Raw genomic sequence first — 21,498 nt, forward strand, 5'->3', positions numbered from 1 at the left:
GCATCGCCTCCCTAAGATGGGGGGCCCCCCTTCGGGCTTTACCGGTCCCCTCCCGTCTAGGCCATAGCGCCTTTTACTGTACCTTCGATGTCCGCTAAGGCACGTCCGATCACAGCCGATTCAGTCTGTCAGCTCAGTGTGGCGGAAATTTCAGCTGGATCAATAATGCTCATTTGTCCTTGTCTCATACATACGAAGCAGAACCTCGCCGGTCTAGCACTTTTTACGGGGCATTCTTCGCCTAGACAAGATGCCAATGCCTCTCATGCCGTAATTTCTTATTCGCTCGTATCGGGGTCGCCGACTCCCTCTTGTCTCTTCACAGCCACCATGCTGATAATGCTCCAATACTATAAAGGAGCATGGCATTCCCCTTCTCTTGCCGATCGCATTTGCTTGCTGATGTTCACGCTGCCACGCACAGATATTCTATTAGCTTTCAAAGCCTGTGCACACATTTAGCTTAGTGCACTGTTTATCGTGCCTGACTTATTCCTCCCCGCATTTGGCAGTACCTCCACATTCTTTGGCTCAATTGCTTGGTGGCTTTCCCGGATTTCAGTGTTCAACACATTAGGTGAGCCAAACTAACTATTCATGCGTTCGTTATGGTCGTACTTTTGTGCGGATCACCGGGGGCCCGGACTGGCCTCCAACGGATCGACTGGAATGAGGAAGCAAAGCAATGGCACATTCGTTTTTGCCTGCTGCATTCGTCCGCCGGAGAATCTTGAAACAATCACTAACACCTGGCGCAGTGTGAAATATCCCTTCATTGTATAGTAAGAAGCTTGACCCTAGCCCATCATGGCTACCAAGCAGGATAATTCCCTTTTGAATGGCGTTGGGAGCAGAATATCCCAGGTCGAGAAGGTTATTTCAGCGTCTCTACGGCCATTGCCCACTACGACGGGCGACGGGACGTATGTCACAGAGCAAGTGCAGACAGGCTTAGTCAAAGACCTTAGCCATGTCGACCTCGACAATATCAAGGCCATTTTGGAGATTGTCAAGGATACAGCAACAGGCGAGCCGCTCAATGACAGACACTATATTATGGAGCGGGTGATCCAGGTCAGTGGTATGTCTACGTCTTGTTTGAAACCCCCTAACCCTTGATCAGCTCGCTTCCGGCCTACCTTCAACCTCACGAAATGCAAAAACATTGACGAACACCTTCCTCAAACAACTCTGGAATGATCTGGAGCACCCGCCAATCTCGTAAGTCAATCGACAAGAACGGAGCCTTTGTACGAATCGCGAAACTGACTTCATCCGCAGCTATCTAGGTTCAGAGCACGTATATCGACAAGCGGATGGTTCAGGCAATGTAATGCATCCCCCTTCTAGTCCTTTAGAGATCTGGACTGACTTCTCAGAATTACCTATGGCCTCACATTGGCGCCGCTGGCTCTCACTATGCTAGGTCTGTACGCCCAACGACGGTCCAGTCCCCATCTCTTCCGGAGCCGGAGACACTTTTTGCGTCTCTTTTAGAGAGAAAGGAATATAAGGAGCATCCGAACAAGATCTCCAGTATCTTGTTCTACCTTGCGTCCATCATTATTCATGGTAAGGCTGGAGGGGGCGATGCTTTCGAATGTGCGACTAACAGGTTTTGAGATCTTTTCCAAACCGACCGCAATGATTATACCGTGAGCTTGACATCGTCCTATCTTGATCTCTCACCACTGTACGGCAACAATCAAGACGAACAAAATCAGGTAAGGACTTTTCAAGATGGAAGATTGAAGCCGGATTGCTTCTCTAGCAAACGTATCCTCGGTTTCCCTCCCGGTGTTGGTGTCCTTCTGATCATGTTCAACCGGTTCCATAATTACGTGGCCGAGAATTTGGCTACCATCAACGAGGGTGGCCGGTTCACCAAGCCAGATGAGTCGAACGCCAAAGCATACGCGAAATACGACAACGACCTCTTCCAGACTGCTCGCCTAGTGACTTCCGGCTTGTACATCAACATTATCTTGAAGGATTATGTTCGCACCATCCTAAACATCAATCGAACAGACAGTACCTGGAGTTTAGACCCTCGTGCAGAGATGCAAGATGGCCTTCTTGGCGAGGCACCTGCGCAGGCCACCGGTAACCAGGTCTCCGCTGAGTTCAATCTCGTGTATCGCTGGCATTCTTGTATCTCCAAGCGAGACGAGAAATGGACGCAAGATATGTATCGCGAACTTTTCCCTGGAAAAGACCCGGAAGAGATCTCTCTAAGAGAGTTCCTGCAGGGAGTTAGTCAATGGGAAGCTAGACTGCCAGAGGAACCCTCAGAGCGCCCATTTGCTGGGCTGCAGCGAAAGGAGAATGGGTCGTTGGACGAAGGTGAACTCGCCAAGCTATTCGCAGACAGTGTGGAGGACTGTGCAGGCGCCTTTGGAGCATCCAATGTCCCGTCGGTCTTCCGCAACATTGAGACTCTCGGCATCATGCAAGCCCGTTCCTGGAATTTGGCCACGTTGAATGAATTCCGAAAGTACTTCAACCTCACTCCGTACAAGACGTTTGAGGAGATCAACTCGGACCCTCACATCTCCGGTCAGCTCAAGAGGCTGTACGAGCACCCCGACCTGGTGGAAATCTACCCAGGTATCATTGTCGAAGACGCGAAGGAGTCGACGATTCCTGGAAGTGGCTTATGCACGAATTACACGATCTCGAGAGCTATTCTCTCCGATGCGGTGGCCTTGGTCCGCGGTGATCGTTTCTATACGGTTGACTATACACCAAAACACCTTACGAACTGGGCCTATAAAGAGATTCAGTACCAGGATACTGTTGATCAAGGACATGTCTTCTACAAACTGGTCTTACGTGCATTCCCCAATACCTTCACCGGTAACTCTGTCTATGCTCATTTCCCTCTCGTTGTCCCATCCGAGAACGAGAAGATTTTCAAGGATCTCGGCCGATTTGATGACTATAGCTGGGATCGGCCCAGCCTCAGCCCGCCGCCGCAGTTCATCTCCTCAAATGCCGCCTGCGCGGCTATTCTGAGCGATCAAGACACTTTCAAGGTCATCTGGGGTAAGAAGATTGAATTTCTGATGAGCCATAACAATCAGCCTCACGGCCGGGACTTCATGCTGTCGGGAGACAAACCTCCAAACGCTGCATCCCGCAAAATGATGGGAGCAGCTCTCTACCGTGACAAGTGGGAGAGCGAAGCCAAACGATTCTACGAAAACATTACTCTGAAGCTTTTGCATCAGCATTCGTATAAAATTGCTGGAGTCAACCAGGTCGACATCGTTCGCGACGTCGCCAACCTCGCGCAGGTCCATTTCTGCGCGAATGTGTTTTCTCTGCCCCTCAAGACCGAATCGAACCCCCGGGGCATCTTCACTGAACAAGAACTCTATGAGATAATGGCCCTCGTATTTGCCTCAATCTTCTATGACGCAGATGTTGGGAAATCGTTCGAGCTTAACCAAGGCGCTCGGAGCGCAACACAGCAGCTCGGAGAGCTGACAATGGCCAATGTCGACTTTGTCAGGAACACCGGTTTTATTCAGAATCTGGTACACAGCCTGCATCGACATGACATTCTAAGCGAATATGGTGTGCACATGATACAGCGTCTGCTCGCCAGTCAGATTTCCCCGACTGAAATCGTCTGGACTCACATTTTGCCGACCGCCGGTGGAATGGTTGCCAACCAGGCTCAACTCTTCTCGCAATGTCTTGATTACTACCTGTCCGATGAGGGCTCCGCTCACCTACCGGAAATTAATCGGCTTGCTAAGGAGGACACCCCCGAAGCTGATGATCTGCTGCTAAGATAGTGAGTCTTGCCGACTTGTTGATTACCGTTATATCTTTCAAATGATTACTAACATATGCCTATAGCTTCATGGAAGGCGCTCGTTTGCGCTCTTCCGTGGCTCTGCCTCGCTATGTGGCAAAGCCTACGGTGATCGATGATGCTGGCACGAAGCTGGCATTGAAGACTGGTCAGTTGGTATATTGCAACTTGGTACGTGAATCAAATGGCTTGGTGAAGCCGCGAGATGCGACTCTCATATGGGTATGCTAACATTGTATCATAGGTCGCCGCGTCAAGGGATCCCGTTTGTTTTCCAGAGCCTGAAACAGTGAGGCTTGACCGTGACATGAGCGCATATGCTCATTTTGGTTGGGGACCTCACCAATGTCTTGGAATGAGTCTGTGTAAGCTGGCTCTTACCACGATGTTGAAGGTTGTAGGACGCTTGGACAACCTTCGACGTACCCCTGGCCCTCAGGGCCAGCTGAAGAAGATTCCGAGCTACGGGGGCATAACCATCTACATGACTGCCGATCAGAGTAGTTTCTGGCCGTTCCCCTCCACTATGAAGATTCAGTGGGATGGAGAGCTGCCGCCTCTTGCAACGAACTAAGGGGTCGGCAGGGCTGGCGGTAGGATTTTAGTGTGTGTTCTCTTATGTTGCTTAGCCTATTAGTGTGTATCCTATTATGTTGGTTAGCCTATTTATGTATGATCTCTCTTCTTTGTTTTCTTGGTTCCGACTAGCCCCAACGGTCTCGTGTCGAGTGAAGCTCGGACAGATATTGTATCATATTTCCGGCTGAGAAGTAATTCCACTTTTGCGAACACAGGGTGCAAGCTTCAGGTCATGCTTCAATCGCTCTATGCTTACTCTGACTCGATCAGCTATCATGAGTAGTGAGTGGGTGTAAGCACTTACTTCGTGGATATTCTACTATTGAATGTGCATTGGGTATGGCACACATCATGAAGCAACTACCAGTAGGGATCCCCAATATATATCCCCAACTTGGAAGACAACAGTGAATAGTGTCATTTAAAGGCAGGAAGTATGATCATGCGCCAAAATAGATATCATACAGTCACAAGAGAAGTGGGTACCACCATGTGGGATAAATGGGTCTATTGAAATAGGTTCCTGTCAAAAGTGATGCCCTATTCACTGTACCACACCTGTAGGAAGGCCTTAGGCCCTGATGCCATAACTAGTGCCATAGCGTTGGCGGCGGGGAAAGAAGAAGACCCGCTCCGGACGCTGGTGTTAGACTGGTAGGTAACTACTAGTACACAGTAAGTAGTAAGTAGCCTAACAGTGAACACACTGCCCAGAGAAAGAGAGTGTGTGTGAGAGCCGCCCGCTAGAGAAGCTCCCGTTCCAGTCCCCTCCCTCATCGGCTTAATTTCACGAACCTTCCAGCTGCAAGCAACGCTCACTACTTCCTCCTCTTCACTCCTCTTCCTCCTTCGCTTCATCTCTCCCATTTCTCTCCCCACCCACCCCTCCCATCCACAAATCATTCATATCTCTCATCCTTCCGTCAAGGTGTGAGTTTCAATTTTTTTTTTCCCCTCCCACTCTTCCTCCCGTCTAAATCCTCCATATCGAGATCAAAATTTCAGGGCAACGACCTGCACCGTTCCCTGTCATTCTTGATCATCGCCAGCGGTACCGTCACAAGGCCGCTCCTCTCAATCTTCAATCTATCTACTCACACTTCGCTCCCTGTTCCAAACCTCTTCGATCTGGCTGAGTTCTCCGCCTTCTACTGACTTGCGACCAACACGGTGGGTTGGTTCCCTGACCGCTTCACTCTTTCGTTTGCTTGGAGGCAGAGGAGAGCCGGAAAAAAACGTCATAAGGCCTTCTCGCGACTTAGTCCGCGACCCGGTCTCCACGACCACCCCTCATTCTCACCCTCTCGAGGGAAATTCCCTTCGAGTGCTTTGCAACTCCTAATGACCGCATGTCCTCACAACCATAATCATGGGGAGAATTAAAAAGGTCGCCAGCCAAAAACATGAAGCCACGATCGTAAGTCCCTTCATCTCTCAACCCCGCGTGCCATATTTGTTGATGTGAAGACTAACTAACATGTTTATCGCTTTCGGGGCATTTAGTCGCCATACCTAGCGGAATTCATCAATCGTGCTACGACTATCTCGGTCCCCGAGCTCCCTTCACATCTTAACAGCTTCTCTCGCCTATGGCCCTTCCCCAGAGGCGACCTGTACCATTGGATCAACGTTCTCAACCGATTCGATGAGATTCTTGCATCCGTGATTGAAACCTATGCCCTGAACCAAGGCCCGCAAACCAGATCCTTCAGCAGAGATTTCTTGGCGAAATGTTATACTACCGATGACAATTCCGAAGCTCCAGAGGATGTCAATGCCCGGCTTGAGGCTTTACAGTACGGCCCCGAAGGAGACAGGGAGTTGCTGGAGGTGATCATCGACTTTTCTCGCCTTTTGCTGGAAAAGTGCGGTAACCGCAGTCTGTATGGAAGCAGTGAACGTCTTGGTGACCTACTCAACACGACGTCGCCTTCGCTCCTCCAGTCAAGTTTACGTCTGTCACTTTGCCTGGCACAAAGGTATCACTCACGCCATCGGGGTGGCTCTCATCTCCAGCAGAGCTTACTAGCAGCCCACTACAACATTGACTTGGAGAAACTGCAAAAAATCGCCGCGCCGTTCCCTCGCCCTCTCGGCTCAAACAACAGGACTGGTGTGTCGCCTGTTGCTGGTCTAAAGGTGAAGGAGCCTCTGACCAAACACAACGCTAACGATCTCATCACCTTGACTCGAGAGAACGATAGCTGGGATGAGTGGGGACACGTTCGTTTGCTGTATTACCCACCCGGAACATCGGATTCAGCAAAGGCGCTATTTGATGCTGGTAATAACGGCCCTTCGGTACAGCCCCCTACTACTCCAACACCTCTGCGCAGAAGTCATACCCATCCAACTCCGCGTTTAAGTCGCCTATCCACAACGGAAGACTCACCTAGTTCCGTGATTGCCACGCCCCTCGCAAAGTCGGACGAAGGATTACGAGGCGGGACGACCTTGGAAATCCCATACTCGAAGATCTCATCGATCAAGGCCGAAGATCTTGTCGCCGCACATATTGGAGAAGTTCCAGATGATTCTAAGTATGAACTCCTGCACAGGATCCGCACTGCGCAGGGTTTGGCAGCGTCCCGGGAAAGTAGGGAGCAGGTTCTGGCTATCCGAATCCTTGCTCTCACCAATCTGGCATACGTTTACCCTGAGCCGCTCTTCCAACAAAAGATACTTCAGTATGATATGGAACAACCCAAGCGCCTCCAGCTCGCTTTTCAACTGGCCGAACTTGTTCATCTTGGTGCGAGTGGCGATCTCCAGGTCTCGCGGACTGTGCAGACACTGGCCCTTCAGGCTCTCGACGCTCTTGCGAAACACAAGGCTCGTGCCATCGATGTCTGTGCCGCCTTAAGTGTGAACGTGAACCATGGTGTCTTGATGTTCCTCACCCGAAAGGTAGTCAATGAGCTTGGGTCCGAGGATGGCGAACAAGATGACGGTAATCAGGATGAATGGCGCGATGCTTTGCTTGCCTTGCTGCGGACTCTGCCCGGCTCAAGCACTAGGACTCCAGAGACCCTTGTTTCCGCCGGACTCATACCAATGTTCGTGGATGTCTTGAAGCTACGAACCGAGAAGGCTCGTCGAGTATACTCCCGAGTAATGGAATTTTTGGACACGTTCGTCCACGCAGTTCGTGATGCACTTGGTACTCTTACTAGTTCCAAAGGATTCGATGCAATCTCAGACTTGATCGATCATGAAACCAAATCTTCATTCGAGCATGTAAAACGAGGAGCAGGCCTTCCTTCACAACACAAGACACCTTCTATCGATTATCAGATCCCTTATTTCCAGCAGCAAACCCTTCGCTGGATGTTTCGGTTCGTCAACCATATTATGCAGCACAATGGCGGTGGCTTCGATCGTGTCCTCCGGAATCTGATCGACTCGCCTCAGTTGCTGACATCCTTGCGGCTTGTGCTCGAGAATGCTCGCGTGTTCGGCTCTCATGTCTGGAGTAATGCAGTCAATATACTAAGCAGCTTCATTCATAACGAGCCCACCAGCTATGCAGTCATTGCGGAGGCTGGACTCAGTAAAAGTCTGCTGGAAGCTGTCACCTTCTCCGAGCTGAAGGTTTCTGAAAAACCAGCAGCCGAGGCGGAGGATGTTCCCACAGATATGGGACCATCAACGACGCCAAGCATGGGAAACTCTGAATCCACCGCGAATAAGGATAAAGCTCCTCGCGTCTATAGGGTTGCACGATCGAAAAATGCACGGCTGGCTCCTGGGATTATGTCGGCTGCAGAAGCTCTTTCATGTGTACCTTCGGCATTCGGAGCCATCTGCCTTAATTCATCAGGATTGGACTTGTTCCAGTCTTCTCACGCCTTAGAAAGTTTCTTTGAGATCTTTGAGAACCCGGAGCATGTAAGGTGCTTGAAAGACGATCCTAATCTGGTGCGCTCCCTGGGTACCACCTTCGACGAACTCGTGCGACACCATCCCGCGTTGAAAGCCCATGTCATGACAGCGGTCATTGTCATGGTCGCGCGTGTTGGGCTGTTATGCAAAAGCAAAGCTTGGTCGCATGGTTTGGGAGCGAAACTATGGACAGAAGATAAGTCGGGCAAACCAATTCTTGCGGGCTCGACTTCTCATTTGTTCAATGCCATCGGAGTTGAGAGCCAGGATTCTTCTGGCTCTCAGACGTCACTTGGGGTTCCGTTCTTGAACTCTGACTCGCTCCCAAACGGCGGAAAGCTACAAATAGGTGATCTGAGTGAAATCCTGCCCTCTCCGGAGAATGAAATTGAGCCCAAGGATGTAGATGACACAGGTCTCACGGCTACAGACTATCTCTACCCTGTTGTTCGGTTCTTGGGGGCCTTCTTTGAGAACCAGGCCAACTGCACGTATTTCATCGAGTCCGGTGCCGCTGAGTTCATTCTCGACTTTGCGACTCTGCAGAGCCTTCCTTTTGATTTCCATAACACGGAAGCGAATCAAGAGCTTGCCGTCCTAGTGCACATGTTAGCAGAAACTAAACCTCATGTGATCGTGCCGTCTCTTCTGCAGCGGACTGAGCGAGCCGTCGATATGCTCTCTGAATTCTGGCAGAAACCTGACGATCTACAAAATGGTTTCTTTGGTCCCTTGATCAAGCAGTCGTCCCAGTCTGAGTCGGAGGAGAAAGTAAAAGAGATGCTTCCTTCTGCCATGACAAGTGGAACTTATCTTGCAAAGCATATGGGAGCCGTACTTGTCTTGACGGATTTCTTGCGCGAGATTTTCTCTATGCCCCTCTATCAGTCTCGACCAAGCCTACAGCTTCCCATATTCGTTCAAGTGAATCTGGCTGACCATTACTGCTCGCTTGTAAAGAAGTTGGGAGGCTTGCATGCGGCTTGTGTCTGGGAGGAGATTTCGCTTGAGAAGAACATACCTGATACCTGGGATCAGGCAACGAAAGTGCAGCAGTCCGGTGCTACTCCCGAAAAGCCTGTTGATACCCAGGTGCAGCCGATCCTTGAAGCTGGTGTTCCTGACCATAGCGGGGAAGCTCAACGCGAGAGTTCAGCAGCTAGTAATGCCGCTCAAGCAAGTGCCACACAAGAGAAGTCGAATCTACCCAAGGTACCTGAAAATGAGATGGCTTTCAAGAACGCAAGAGCTCTTCGATACCTGCTGAGTTCATTGCCTTCATCTATCACGGGATTCTTCCACAATCTGGGTCTTGGTTTGAGCGGAAAGAAGAGATATGAACCTTATCAGAAACAAAATGCAACCTTGGTGGCTGAAGAGATCGCGCAGGCTGTGCTGGGGCAGTTGCAATTCCAGCCTCCAAGATCAAGTCAAAGCTCAAAACTACGTTTTGCCTACCTCATCGTCATTTTATCTGCTTTCTCACATTTGCTTTTCGAAGGTGAGTACTTATGTCCTTTCAGCGCGTTTCACCGTTACCTTACAACTAACTAATTCTGCGTTTTATAGTCACACCAGATCGTCCACACGCACACTATTTGACAATGGTACTGTTTGCGTTCAAGAGACTTCATGGCTTGAAAGTGATGAAGGATATCTGTGACCTTTTTGTACAGGAGGTAAAGGCCCTCACGCCACCAGAGAACGTTCCAGAGTCTGAACCAGATGTCTCTGCGAGAATTACTTCCGCATACGGTGGCATCAAGATTATTCTCGGCTTTTTCTCGGAGCTCGCCTCGGGCAAGAACATAATGGAGTCAAGCCAGACACAGTCGATGACAACAAGTGGTGATCGGGACCGGGACCGACCGGATTACTTCCAACCTGCTCAGTTCCTGGTCGACCTCCGGATGGAAATCCTGCCGATGGCCCGCGAGATGTGGAATTCAGACTTCGCAACTCAATCGTCTAGTTCTGTGGTCAAGTGTCTTATCGACATCTTGCGCTCTTCACTCGATGGAGACCATGAATCTGGAGCTGCTCGGCAGTCTGATACACCTCCTGCCTTGGTAGATGTAACACGACGAGCATTTGTCATAAACAAGGATCGCTTCAATGTCCATCTGGAGAAGGGCTTCGATAGTGATCTTCTGAAGGAAGCGATGTACCGATGCTACAATAACGGTACTGCCGAAGAGTACTGCAGAGCGCAAACCTGGTTGCGGGCCCCGGCGAGAGCACCGCCGCCCCCGGACGATATTGAATCTATCCGTTCCTTCACATCCCTTGGCGGTGATCCAGCCGAAGACGCTGCGGGTGATCCGTTCAGCAGCGCTCCCCTTGAGAATACCTTGTCCCTGCTTTTGTCCCGGGCTACGGGTCGACCCACTGGAGACGGCTCACGTCCAGAGCAGACTCGAGGCAGAAACGATGAGAGCGAAGGGACGGATATCCTGGCCAGAGCACTAACCCATATTCTCAACGATGAACACGGAGCAGGGGACGATGCGCGGGGCCAATCATCTAGCACAATCCCACGCAACACTTCGGCTTCCCAAGGCATTCTTTCTGGACCCTTGAATCAAGCTGCCAATCAGTCATCTGAACCACATTCAGAACAACCGACAAAGCGTCGCGAAGTGATCACAATTGAAGAGCTGGATAAAGAACGAGAGAAGGTACGCTCAAATCTGATCGAACGTTGTTTGGACGTCTTGAACGAGCACCATGATGTGTCTTTTGAATTGGCTGATCTCATCGCTTCTGCTACGCGAAAACACCGCGATCCCGAAAGTTTCCGCAAAGAAGTTGGCGAGATCCTGGTCCAGTCGCTCGTCTCACTACAAATGGAGAATTTCCAGGCAGCTGGTAAGAAGGTGGCTGCGTATGCCCATTTTCTCGCTCTAGTTGTGCAAGACCGGGAAATGTACACTGCTGCGCTAGCAGAGCTTAAAGAATGCTTTTCGACCTTCCTTGGGTTTATCCAAGTGACTCCGGAGAAGACCACGGATGAATCGTTTCCCTGGATTGGACATGTGTTGCTTGTCTTGGAAAAATTGCTTTCAGATGATGCCCAACCGCCTCAGATCCGCTGGGCCCCACCTGGCAATGATGCAAATGCAGACGATGAAGAGCCGGCTCAATTGGAGGAACCGCTTGTTGCACCTGAGCAGAAGATGCAGTTGTTCGAGGCACTAGTCGAAGTCCTGCCTAGGGTTGGAAAAGATGATACTCTGGCTCTTTCAATCTGTCGGATCCTCGCGATTCTCACGCGCAACCGCGAAATTGCTACTCGCCTAGGTGAAAAGCGCAGCCTACAGCGTCTGTTTGTTATGGTCAAACAGTTGTCTAGTGCCACAAATGACAAGCTGCAGGCAGCTTTCATGTTGATCCTGAGACATATTGTTGAAGATGAGGACACGATTCGTCAGATCATGAGAAGTGAGATTGTTGCCAACTTCGAAAGCAAGTCTACTCGCCAAATTGACACCACCGGCTATGTACGTCAAATGTACCATCTTGTGTTGAGATCGCCTGAGATATTCGTGGAGGTTACGAACGATAAGCTCAAGCTGCAGAGGTTTGATAATCGACAACGTCCCCAGGTCCTAGTCCTGAAATCCGATAAGAATAAAACCTCACAAAGCTCCTCCACAGCTAAGCAAGGAAATGACAAGTCGAGCAACGGTGAAGCTCGGTCTCTTGACTTGTCAACTGTTGAGGGCAAAGAGAAACCAAAGGGTATAGCTGAACTCAAGCCACCCGTGGTAGAAAACCCGGATGGCGTTATACACTATCTTCTCTCTGAGCTTTTGTCTTACAAGGATGTTGATGACAAAGAACCCCCTGTCGAACCCGCAGACCCAGCCGCTCTCGATCAGTCAGAGACTCAAACTGATGTCGATATGTCCGTTGACGAACCACTGCCATCGGTCACTAGTAATGATGCACAAGGCCCACGAAGCTCTAAGAAATCTGACAAACCTGCGTTCAAGGCTGATGATCACCCGATCTACATCTATCGCTGCTTCCTACTGCAATGTCTCACAGAGCTTTTGTCGTCATACAATAGAACCAAGGTCGAGTTTATCAATTTCTCACGCAAAGCGGACCCTCTCGCAACCACCCCTTCAAAGCCTCGCTCCGGAATCCTGAACTACCTGCTGAACGTCCTTGTGCCTGTCGGAACCATGGAGCACGATGAGTCTGTTGCGTTCAAGAAGCGCAGTAACACATCTGCTTGGACTATGCGTGTGCTCGTCGCTCTTTGCGCGAAAACTGGTGAGATTGGTGGGCCCCCTAGGCGTCGCAATGAGCCCAACTACAACGAAGACGATGAGCCTGAACTCGTTTTTGTACGACGGTTCGTTCTAGAACATGCTCTAAGATGTTACAAGGAGGCGAATTCCTCGAGTGAGCCTCTGGATGCCAAGTATGCCAGGCTGATGTCTCTGGCGGATCTTTTCGACAAGATGCTCAGTGGGTACACATACGGCTCGAATGACTCGTCTTTTCCAGCGTCTGCTTCGCAGCTAGGAAAGACCATGTTCGAGAAACACTTCCTTTCTGCCCTTACTGCCTCGGTGGCCGAGATCGATCTCAATTTCCCGGCTTCTAAACGGGTCATTAAGTATATCCTTCGGCCCATCAATAAGCTGACTCAGACGGCCCTCATTTTGAGTGAGAATTCAGATTTGTCTACCTTAGGTGAGACCGAGGACGACGAGATCTCCTCGGCCACATCGGTTTCGGATATGGAGGACGACCGTGAAGAGACTCCTGACCTGTTCCGCCATTCTACATTAGGAATGTTGGAGCCTCGTCATGAGGAGGAGACGAGCTCTGAAGAGTCTGAGGAAGAAGATGATGAGATGTACGACGATGAATACGATGAAGAGATGGACTATGACGAGGAGCTACCAGAAGACGATGGGGAGGTTGTGAGTGATGAGGATGAGATTGAGGGCATGGGGCCTATTGAAGGTCTTCCTGGGGACAATGGCATGGACATTGAAGTCGTCCTCGATGAAGATGACGATGAGGACGATGAGGACGACGATGAAGATGATGAGGACGATGACGTCTCTGAAATGGATGATGACGATATTCTTGCCGGTGAAATCACCGGTGACCATGACAACGACAGTTTGGACGAAGGGGATGAAGACGAATGGGAAAGCGAAGATATGTCTGAAGATGATGAGGAAGCTGAGATCATGAATCAATTCGAAGACGAGCTCGACGACATCCGACAAGCAGATCAACGTGGCGATGGGCAGCGGTTCGATGACTTGTTCCGAGTCCTTAATGAAGCTGCTGGTGGCGTTGAGGGACTTCAGGCTGATGCCCTCGACGACATGCATGACGATCTGGTCGATGACGACTTGGCAGAGGATGAAGGTTAGTAACCCCTCCTATGGTATTGCTTTTAGTGCGATCTCGGACAACGTGCTCATTTTACCGCAGAAGATGAAGAAATCGATGAGCTGGAGGAGGAGCTCGAGGACGCCGATGACGATCAGGGTTCTTACCAGGGTTTCGATGATGAGGAAGATCTCATTGACCCATGGGGATGGGATGGCGACGATCAGGCACCCCGTGGACATCACCATCACCGATTCCGTGGTACTCAACCAGCCTGGGCCGCTGTCACAGGAATCATGCCAAGTCGTCATAATATCGTCCCTATCCCTCCGTATAGACTTCATCGAACCCAAATTGCTCCACGAGGTGGGGCTGACGATGGGACAAATCCTCTGCTTGTTCGTACTGACCGCGGCTCTGAAGCTGTTGGCCAACCTCGTGGACCCGGGAACGAGGCATTCACTGACTGGGTTCATGGCATGGAGCCTGTTTCAACGGGCCGTCTTCTCCCCATGGACAGTCCTGTGAGTTTTATGAACGCGATCATGCAAGCTATCGGAAACCAAGGGGCTCCAGGGTTCGGCGTTGTCACTCGCCCCGATGGCATCCACGTCCATGTCGACAGACGGGCTATTCTTCCCAACCGTATTCAAGACATTTTTGGGCTTGGTAGACAACAGGCCACACCCTCCCGGTCAAGAGATGATCCTTCACAGGCTGTGAGCTTTGCTCTGGCAACAACCAAAACCAGATGGCAAGAGGAGGCCCGGATCCTGTTTAGCAACAATTATGTTGAGAAAACCCAGCGGGTAATCAATTCCTTGTTGAAGATCTTGGTGCCCCCTGCTATTGAGGAAGGAAAGAGACTTGAGAAACAGGCGGAGGAGGAACGCAAACGGAAGGAAGAGGAGCGTGCAGAGCATGAACGCCAGGAGCGTCTCGCTCGAGAGGAGGAGGAAAAGGAGCGCAAGCAAAAGGAAGAAGAAGAGAATGTCAGGAGACAACAAGAGCTCGAACGTCAGGAAGCAGAGCGACGTGCTGCCGGCGTTGACACGGAGCCAATGGATGATGTGCAGCAAACCGATACGGTCGTGCAGACTACCGATTCAGTCCAAGGCGATACAAGATCAGCGGAGCCTGCTCGCCGCGTGCACACAACAATCAGAGGACGTCAAGTCGATATCACTGGAATGGAGATTGACCCTGAGTATCTCGAAGCCCTACCCGAAGAACTAAGGGAGGAAGTGATCATGCAGCAGCTCGCAGAGCAGCGTTCCCAAGCTGCGGCTGCTGGCGAGGAGCCTACTGAAATCAACCAAGAATTCTTGGAAGCCTTGCCGCCGGAGATTCGAGATGAACTGCTACAGCAAGAAGCAGCTGATCGTCGCCGCCGGGAACGTGACAATACACGCAGGCGAGCTACCACGGAAGGCGCCCAGGTTCACGCCGGAGAGATGGATGTACCCGATTTCTTCGCCACCCTCAACCCCTCCTTGCGACAAGCTATTCTTGCTGACCAACCCGACGAAGTCCTTGCGACCTTGGGACCGGAGTACGTAGCTGAAGCTCGTGCTTTGCCTGGCAGACGCTTGGAGCAATTTGAAGACATTGCCAGAGTCGAACACCGCAATAGGAATGAACCAGCTGATGACCAAGAGCCAAAGAAGCCGCAACGGCGTCAGATTGTCCAGATGCTTGACAAACCTGGCGTGGCTACATTGCTGCGCCTCATGTTCATGCCTTTACAAGGTAATGCCCGTCATCAGTTGAATGACATTCTCCACAACGTATGTGAGAATCGTCAGAATAGGGTTGAAGTCATCAGTCTCCTACTCTCTGTCTTGCAAGATGGAAGTGGGGATGTTTCTGCCATCGAACGCAGCTTCGCTCAGCTCTCACTCCGTGCCAAGCCAGCATCTGTTCAGAAGACGCCTCAATCTGTTAAGCGCAATCTGTCGCTTCAGACCTCTTCAAATGTCAGCAACGAGGTCACACCCACTATGGTGGTGCAGCAATGCTTGGGGACCCTGTCATTCTTGTCTCAATACAATCCCCATATCTCGTATTTCTTTCTCACGGAGCACGACTCATCGTCTTCTCTCAAGCTTAAGGCGTTCCGCAAAGGCAAGGGAAAAGAGAATAAGGCTAACAAGTTTGCGCTCAACGCACTGCTGTCTCTGCTCGACCGCAAACTTATCATGGAGAATCCCAATTGCATGGAACAATTGTCCAGTCTATTGAGCAGCATCACTCAACCTCTGACTTATCTTCTTCGACGTGAAAAGGAGAGACAAGAGGAAGAGAGCAGAGGCAAGAAATCCGAGCAACCGCAGATTGAGCAAAGCACTAGCGAGCAACAGCATAGCGCTACCACGGAACATCCAGGCTCTACTGCAGATGCTACGATGATTGATGCTCCAGTTCCGACTATTGAGACGACGCAGGCATCGGTACAGGCTGAAGAAGATGCGGGTAGTGCCACAGATGACAAGGCAAAGAGCTTGGCCGAGGAAGAGAAGCACAAGAAGAAGATTTACGAGCCACCGGTTGTGCCCGATCACAATCTACAGTTGGTGGTTCATATTCTTGCAGCTCGCGAATGCAATGGCAAGACATTTAGAGATACGCTTTCTACCATCAACAATCTGTCTGCTGTCCCGGGAGCAAGAGATATCATTGGGAACGAGCTGGTCAGGCAGGCTCAGACTCTGAGTACAGTCATTCTCACAGATCTGGACGAACTCCTGTCGCACATTCACCAAGCCCGAGATGGTACCGACATGCAGGGCTTGGCATTGGCCAAATTCTCCCCAGCTAGCTCCGATCAGGCCAAGTTGCTGCGTGTTTTGACAGCGCTTGATTATCTTTTCGATCCCAATCGCGCAGACAAGGTCAAGGGCAGCGAGCCTGAAAACAATGCTGCCAAAGAGGATGTCATGCAAACCTTGTACGAATGCGCTACATTTGGACCTTTATGGACTAGATTAAGCGAATGCTTGACCGTCATCCGACAGAAAGAAAACATGCTGAACGTGGCGACTATTCTTCTTCCTTTGATCGAAGCTTTGATGGTGGTTTGCAAAAACACCACGCTGAAAGATACATCCGTCTCGCGAACCAGCCGTGAACTTTCGGTAGCGAGCACTTCAGTTGACAATGGTGTCAACATGGAGAGTCTTTTCTTCAAATTTACCGAAGAGCATCGCAAGATTCTGAATGAACTTGTCCGGCAGAATCCGCGACTGATGAGTGGCACATTTTCGCTTCTAGTCAAGAACCCTAAGGTACTCGAGTTTGACAACAAGCGCAACTATTTCACTCGTCGCTTGCACTCCCGTGGTGCGGAGCCTCGCCATCCCCATCCTCCTCTTCAGCTATCTGTCCGGCGTGATCAAGTCTTCCTCGACTCGTTCAAGTCTTTGTATTTTAAGACAGCGGACGAGCTCAAATTTGGAAAGTTGAATGTGCGCTTCCATGGCGAGGAAGGTGTTGATGCAGGTGGTGTGACTCGAGAATGGTTCCAAGTTCTCGCGCGCGGCATGTTCAATCCTAACTACGCTTTGTTCATCCCTGTTGCTTCGGATCGGACCACTTTCCATCCTAATCGTCTTTCTGGTGTCAACTCTGAGCACCTAATGTTCTTCAAATTCATTGGACGCATCATCGGCAAGGCTTTGTATGAAGGCCGCGTCCTTGACTGCCACTTCAGTCGCGCCGTCTACAAATGCATCCTCAGCCGCTCAGTGTCCATCAAGGATATGGAGACTCTGGATTTGGACTATTACAAGTCTCTTCTTTGGATGCTCGAAAATGATATCACGGACATTATCACTGAGACGTTTGCTGTGGAAACGGATGACTTCGGTGAAAAGCAGGTGATCGACCTTATTGAGAATGGTAGAAACATCCCGGTCACTGAGGAGAACAAAGAGGAATACGTGCAGCGTGTAGTCGATTATCGCTTGATTGGGTCTGTCAAAGAGCAATTGGACAACTTCTTGAAGGGTTTCCATGAGATTATCCCTGCCGATCTTATTTCGATCTTCAATGAGCAGGAGCTCGAGTTGCTGATCTCGGGTCTGCCTGAAATCGATGTCGACGACTGGAAGGTTCACACTGAGTACCATAATTACTCAGCCTCATCGCCCCAGATTCAATGGTTCTGGCGTGCTGTCCGCTCCTTCGACAAAGAAGAACGTGCCAAGCTATTACAGTTCGTCACAGGAACGAGCAAGGTACCATTGAATGGTTTCAAGGAACTCGAGGGTATGAATGGTGTTAGTCGATTCAATATCCACCGAGATTACGGCAACAAGGATCGCCTGCCAAGTTCTCACACTTGTTTCAACCGTAAGTATACCATACACATTTGACCAATAGGTGTGTCACATGCTAATGCCAGGCTGCAGAACTCGATCTGCCCGAGTACGAAAGCTACGAGACCCTGCGGCAACGTCTATACACTGCGATGACTGCCGGTAGTGAATATTTCGGGTTTGCATGAAGTGACGGTGCATATCTATCATTTGTTCATCTGACCAATGGGTCATGGTTCAACATGCTTTTTCCGTCTCCCTAATGCCGAAGCATATGATGGCGTTTCCATGAACTTTCCTCCGAACTAATTTGTACAATGCCGGGCTGATGCTTATGTTTTCAAGACAATGGTGTGGCTTGACCATAGTCTCTTTGACAAGTCCTCTGAAGTGCAGGTCAGACGACTCTGTTACAGATGCTACTGGTCTCAGCCTACCTTCTTGTTATCTTTTTCTTTTACAATTTGTCATTTGCAGTTTCTGTGTCCAGTGGTTCTTTTCTTCCGGCTTATGTACTTTTGTGCCATCAGCCATGGTTATAACAATTTAAATACTATGTTGTAGTCTTCCAGATACTCCAACCTCATTTCTAGTATTTGACTAGGTAGTAAGTAAGCTAAATTATCAACTAATAATAACCTAGTGAACTAACTAGTTAACTAGAGCCGATTGATTACTCATCCCTCCCCCGGTGCCGGAAGTCTGGAAGCGGTGAGGGGAAGTGGGTCCGGGGTCACGGGATAGCATTTTTTTCTGCTGGGCGAAAAAGTCACCTGCCGGCGGGGCATTCGATCTCAACTTCGACTCCCTCAGTCGCTTGTGTGCTTCCGGTGTATGGGCCTCTCCTCTCTTCTGGGCATGCTCTGTCTTGAATCCTACTGAAGCTGTCCTATTTTCGTGACATCTGAAAGCCTCTCGTGCCTCGGCGACTCCTTTCCATCACTTTCCGTGCCTTGCAACCGCCCCGAAACTTCACCTTCTCAACTCACAATGGCAACCAATTCAATCAAGCTTTTGACTGGTAACAGTCACCCTGAGCTTGCAAACCTCGTGGCTGCTCGGTATGCGCTCTAGGAGGAGCCTCGGATCAGGCCTGCTGCATATCATGGGCTAACAAGTTGCTTTTGACCGGCAGGCTTGGCATTGAATTGACCAAGATCATGGTCTTGCAATACTCCAATCAGGAAACCAGCGTCACGATCGGTGAAAGTGTACGAGACGAGGATGGTATTGTTCCCCCCTCCCGTCTAATGTTCTCTTCCATCAGTGGGGATAAGACTCGGGGCTAATATAGTATCGGGTCTGCAGTCTTCATCTTGCAATCGACGCGCCCGAACGACATCAACGACGGCTTAATGGAATTGCTTATTATGATCAACGCCTGCAAAACTGCTTCCGCTAGACGTATCACAGCCGTCATCCCTAACTTCCCCTATGCGCGTCAAGATAAGAAAGATAAGAGCCGTGCGCCGATCACCGCTAAGCTCATGGCCAATATGCTTCAGACGGCCGGCTGCAACCATGTCATCACCATGGACTTGCACGCGAGTCAGATTCAGGGTTTCTTCAATGTCCCCGTCGATAATCTGTACGCCGAGCCGAGCATGTTGAAGTGGATTCGGGAACATCTGGATGTAACCAACTGCGTCATTGTCAGTCCCGATGCTGGTGGTGCCAAGCGGTAAGCACTCGATGGATCCAAGAGAGGAGATTTGAGGATGAGATCTCTAACGGCAGACAGTGCCACTGCCATTGCCGACCGTCTTGACCTGCAATTCGCCCTGATTCACAAGGAACGGCCCCGCCCCAACGAGGTCTCGCGCATGGTTCTCGTCGGTAACGTGAAGGACAAGATTGCTATCATCGTTGATGATATGGCCGACACTTGCGGAACCCTCGTCAAGGCCGCTGATACGGTTATGCAGCACGGTGCCAAGGAGGTCAACGCCATCGTTGTTCACGGCATCCTCTCCGGCAAGGCCACCGAGAACATCAACAACAGCTGTCTCAGCCGTGTCGTCGTAACCAACACCGTCCCCCACGCCGAAAAGAAGGAACAGTGCGACAAGATCGAGACTATCGACATTAGCCCTACCCTTGCCGAGGCCTGCAGACGTACACATAACGGTGAATCCGTCAGCTTCTTGTTTTCTCATGCCGTGGCTTAAAGGCATTGCACCAATGGTTTTAGATAGTGACAAAGGTCAAGGTGGCATGTCACGTCGGTCATATTCTCCGCAAAGGCGTGGCCACGCCCTTCCTCGAAATGGTGATGGTTGTATGACCTTCTCACTAGAAGTTCTCGATTCACGATCTTATGGATTGAGCGGGATTTATCACTTCTCCGCTGCTATTTCACATTCTGTTTTCTTTTTTCTTACCGTTGAACGCGGCATCTCGAAGTTCTGAAGATGCATGAAACATATGAGCTTGGTGGGGTTTCTACGGATGGACGTATGGACGGAGGTACGAATGGGAATGGATTGAGATGGGGAAAAATTTCAAAAGGGAAATCAAGGTCGCCTTTGTCTCTTCCTTGCCCGGCTTTTTGTTGCTTTGTTATCAACTCCAATTAGAGCATATGTACATATATTTACCACACCCCTCGGAGTTTCGCACTATCTCGATTAGAACTTCGATTACCAAGTACCCTTTATGAACGAAATGAAATATGAATTGGATCTGATAGAAACTGGCCTCGAGCTTTCTGGTTGGGTGGAGTGAACCGGACGTGTTCATGGATAGCTCTGTCCCGCTCACTTGGACACATACCGTGGCCATGTTCTGGAGCAAGGTCTCTTTTCAGGGAACGAGAGACATTCCACAGCACGGTGATTCTACGTACCACGAAAGAGACAGGGAGTTCAGGACTCTTTACGCATTGAATCACTCCTCTTTTCTCTTCGTGGCTTTCCGCCCCCACTCCAATTATATATAGTCCCTATCACAGTCTCCATCTACCATCACTACCAATTACCAGTGTAAAGCGCAGTTTCCATGCTATTGCATTGCAGATCATATTCCCCGGGGGTGGGGGATTTCACGAACCGCACTGTTTGAGAGACCAACAACGACCTCCACGGGGAGATTGATTCGTACTACTTTCAATACTGGATGGACGACTAATTGGTTGTGTACGGACAATACAGTACGGAGAACAGTGATCAATGAAGTATTGGTAGGTAGGTATACTGACACCGTAAGAAAGGAAGGGGGGGGGATACCAAACGGACTGGACTCGATTTGATTTGATTGATTGATTGATAAGGGTTCAGACCTCGGTGTCTGGCCTCCGCAATTGGGTGGGCTTTTTTTTTTTCTTCTTCGTTGGTGTGTGGGACAGACGCCCGGGTTTGGGTGTTGGATCGTTGGGTGGAGACCACCAACCACAACTCTACTCTGCATTGCAGTGTGCACTACTACTACGTACAGTACACTCGACAATGTCAATGCTTTCTTGAGTATTTTATTGTATCATAGATGTTGAGTAGGAGTTTCAATTGGGAGATGTTGGACGAAGTCCATCCACCCACC

At 50.2% G+C, this 21,498-nt stretch overlaps 3 protein-coding genes across 3 annotated transcripts; all 3 read left to right on the top strand.

Annotated features, from left to right (window-relative positions):
- Positions 1–807: 807 nt before the first annotated feature.
- BP01DRAFT_296406 (peroxidase/cytochrome P450 family protein) lies at positions 808–4,397 on the top strand (the record flags this gene model as incomplete). The annotated part of the gene is made up of 7 exons (XM_025571840.1): positions 808–1,074; positions 1,124–1,221; positions 1,282–1,330; positions 1,380–1,572; positions 1,624–3,802; positions 3,868–3,994; positions 4,068–4,397. The coding sequence occupies 7 exons, from the start codon at positions 808–810 to the stop codon at positions 4,395–4,397; spliced, it is 3,243 nt and encodes a 1,080-aa protein (XP_025431231.1).
- An 885-nt stretch (positions 4,398–5,282) lies between these two features.
- On the top strand, positions 5,283–18,534 carry tom1 (E3 ubiquitin-protein ligase TOM1). The gene is made up of 5 exons (XM_025578104.1): positions 5,283–5,819; positions 5,906–9,785; positions 9,854–13,684; positions 13,751–17,998; positions 18,058–18,534. Exons 1-5 carry the CDS (start codon positions 5,772–5,774, stop codon positions 18,150–18,152), a joined length of 12,102 nt encoding a protein of 4,033 aa, XP_025431232.1. The 5' UTR covers positions 5,283–5,771; the 3' UTR covers positions 18,153–18,534.
- Positions 18,535–18,750: 216 nt separating this feature from the next.
- Positions 18,751–20,292, top strand: BP01DRAFT_46853 (ribose-phosphate diphosphokinase). The gene is made up of 4 exons (XM_025579884.1): positions 18,751–19,025; positions 19,100–19,191; positions 19,273–19,645; positions 19,706–20,292. Exons 1-4 carry the CDS (start codon positions 18,955–18,957, stop codon positions 20,130–20,132), a joined length of 963 nt encoding a protein of 320 aa, XP_025431233.1. The 5' UTR covers positions 18,751–18,954; the 3' UTR covers positions 20,133–20,292.
- The last annotated feature ends 1,206 nt before the right edge of the window (positions 20,293–21,498 follow it).

Source organism: Aspergillus saccharolyticus (genome assembly GCF_003184585.1).
Source record: "Aspergillus saccharolyticus JOP 1030-1 unplaced genomic scaffold BP01scaffold_15, whole genome shotgun sequence".
NCBI classification, from domain to species: Eukaryota; Fungi; Ascomycota; class Eurotiomycetes; order Eurotiales; family Aspergillaceae; genus Aspergillus; species Aspergillus saccharolyticus.

Bases quoted from the DNA above. Each gene is read 5' to 3' on its own strand.
- BP01DRAFT_46853 (XM_025579884.1), top strand. From the start codon at position 18,955: ATGGCAACCAATTCAATCAAGCTTTTGACTGGTAACAGTCACCCTGAG. The intron at 19,192-19,272 runs GTATTGTTCCCC...TCGGGTCTGCAG, and splicing joins AAGTGTACGAGACGAGGATG to TCTTCATCTTGCAATCGACG. The intron at 19,646-19,705 runs GTAAGCACTCGA...AACGGCAGACAG, and splicing joins GATGCTGGTGGTGCCAAGCG to TGCCACTGCCATTGCCGACC.
- tom1 (XM_025578104.1), top strand. From the start codon at position 5,772: ATGGGGAGAATTAAAAAGGTCGCCAGCCAAAAACATGAAGCCACGATC. The intron at 13,685-13,750 runs GTTAGTAACCCC...ATTTTACCGCAG, and splicing joins CGACTTGGCAGAGGATGAAG to AAGATGAAGAAATCGATGAG. The intron at 17,999-18,057 runs GTAAGTATACCA...GCCAGGCTGCAG, and splicing joins TTCTCACACTTGTTTCAACC to AACTCGATCTGCCCGAGTAC.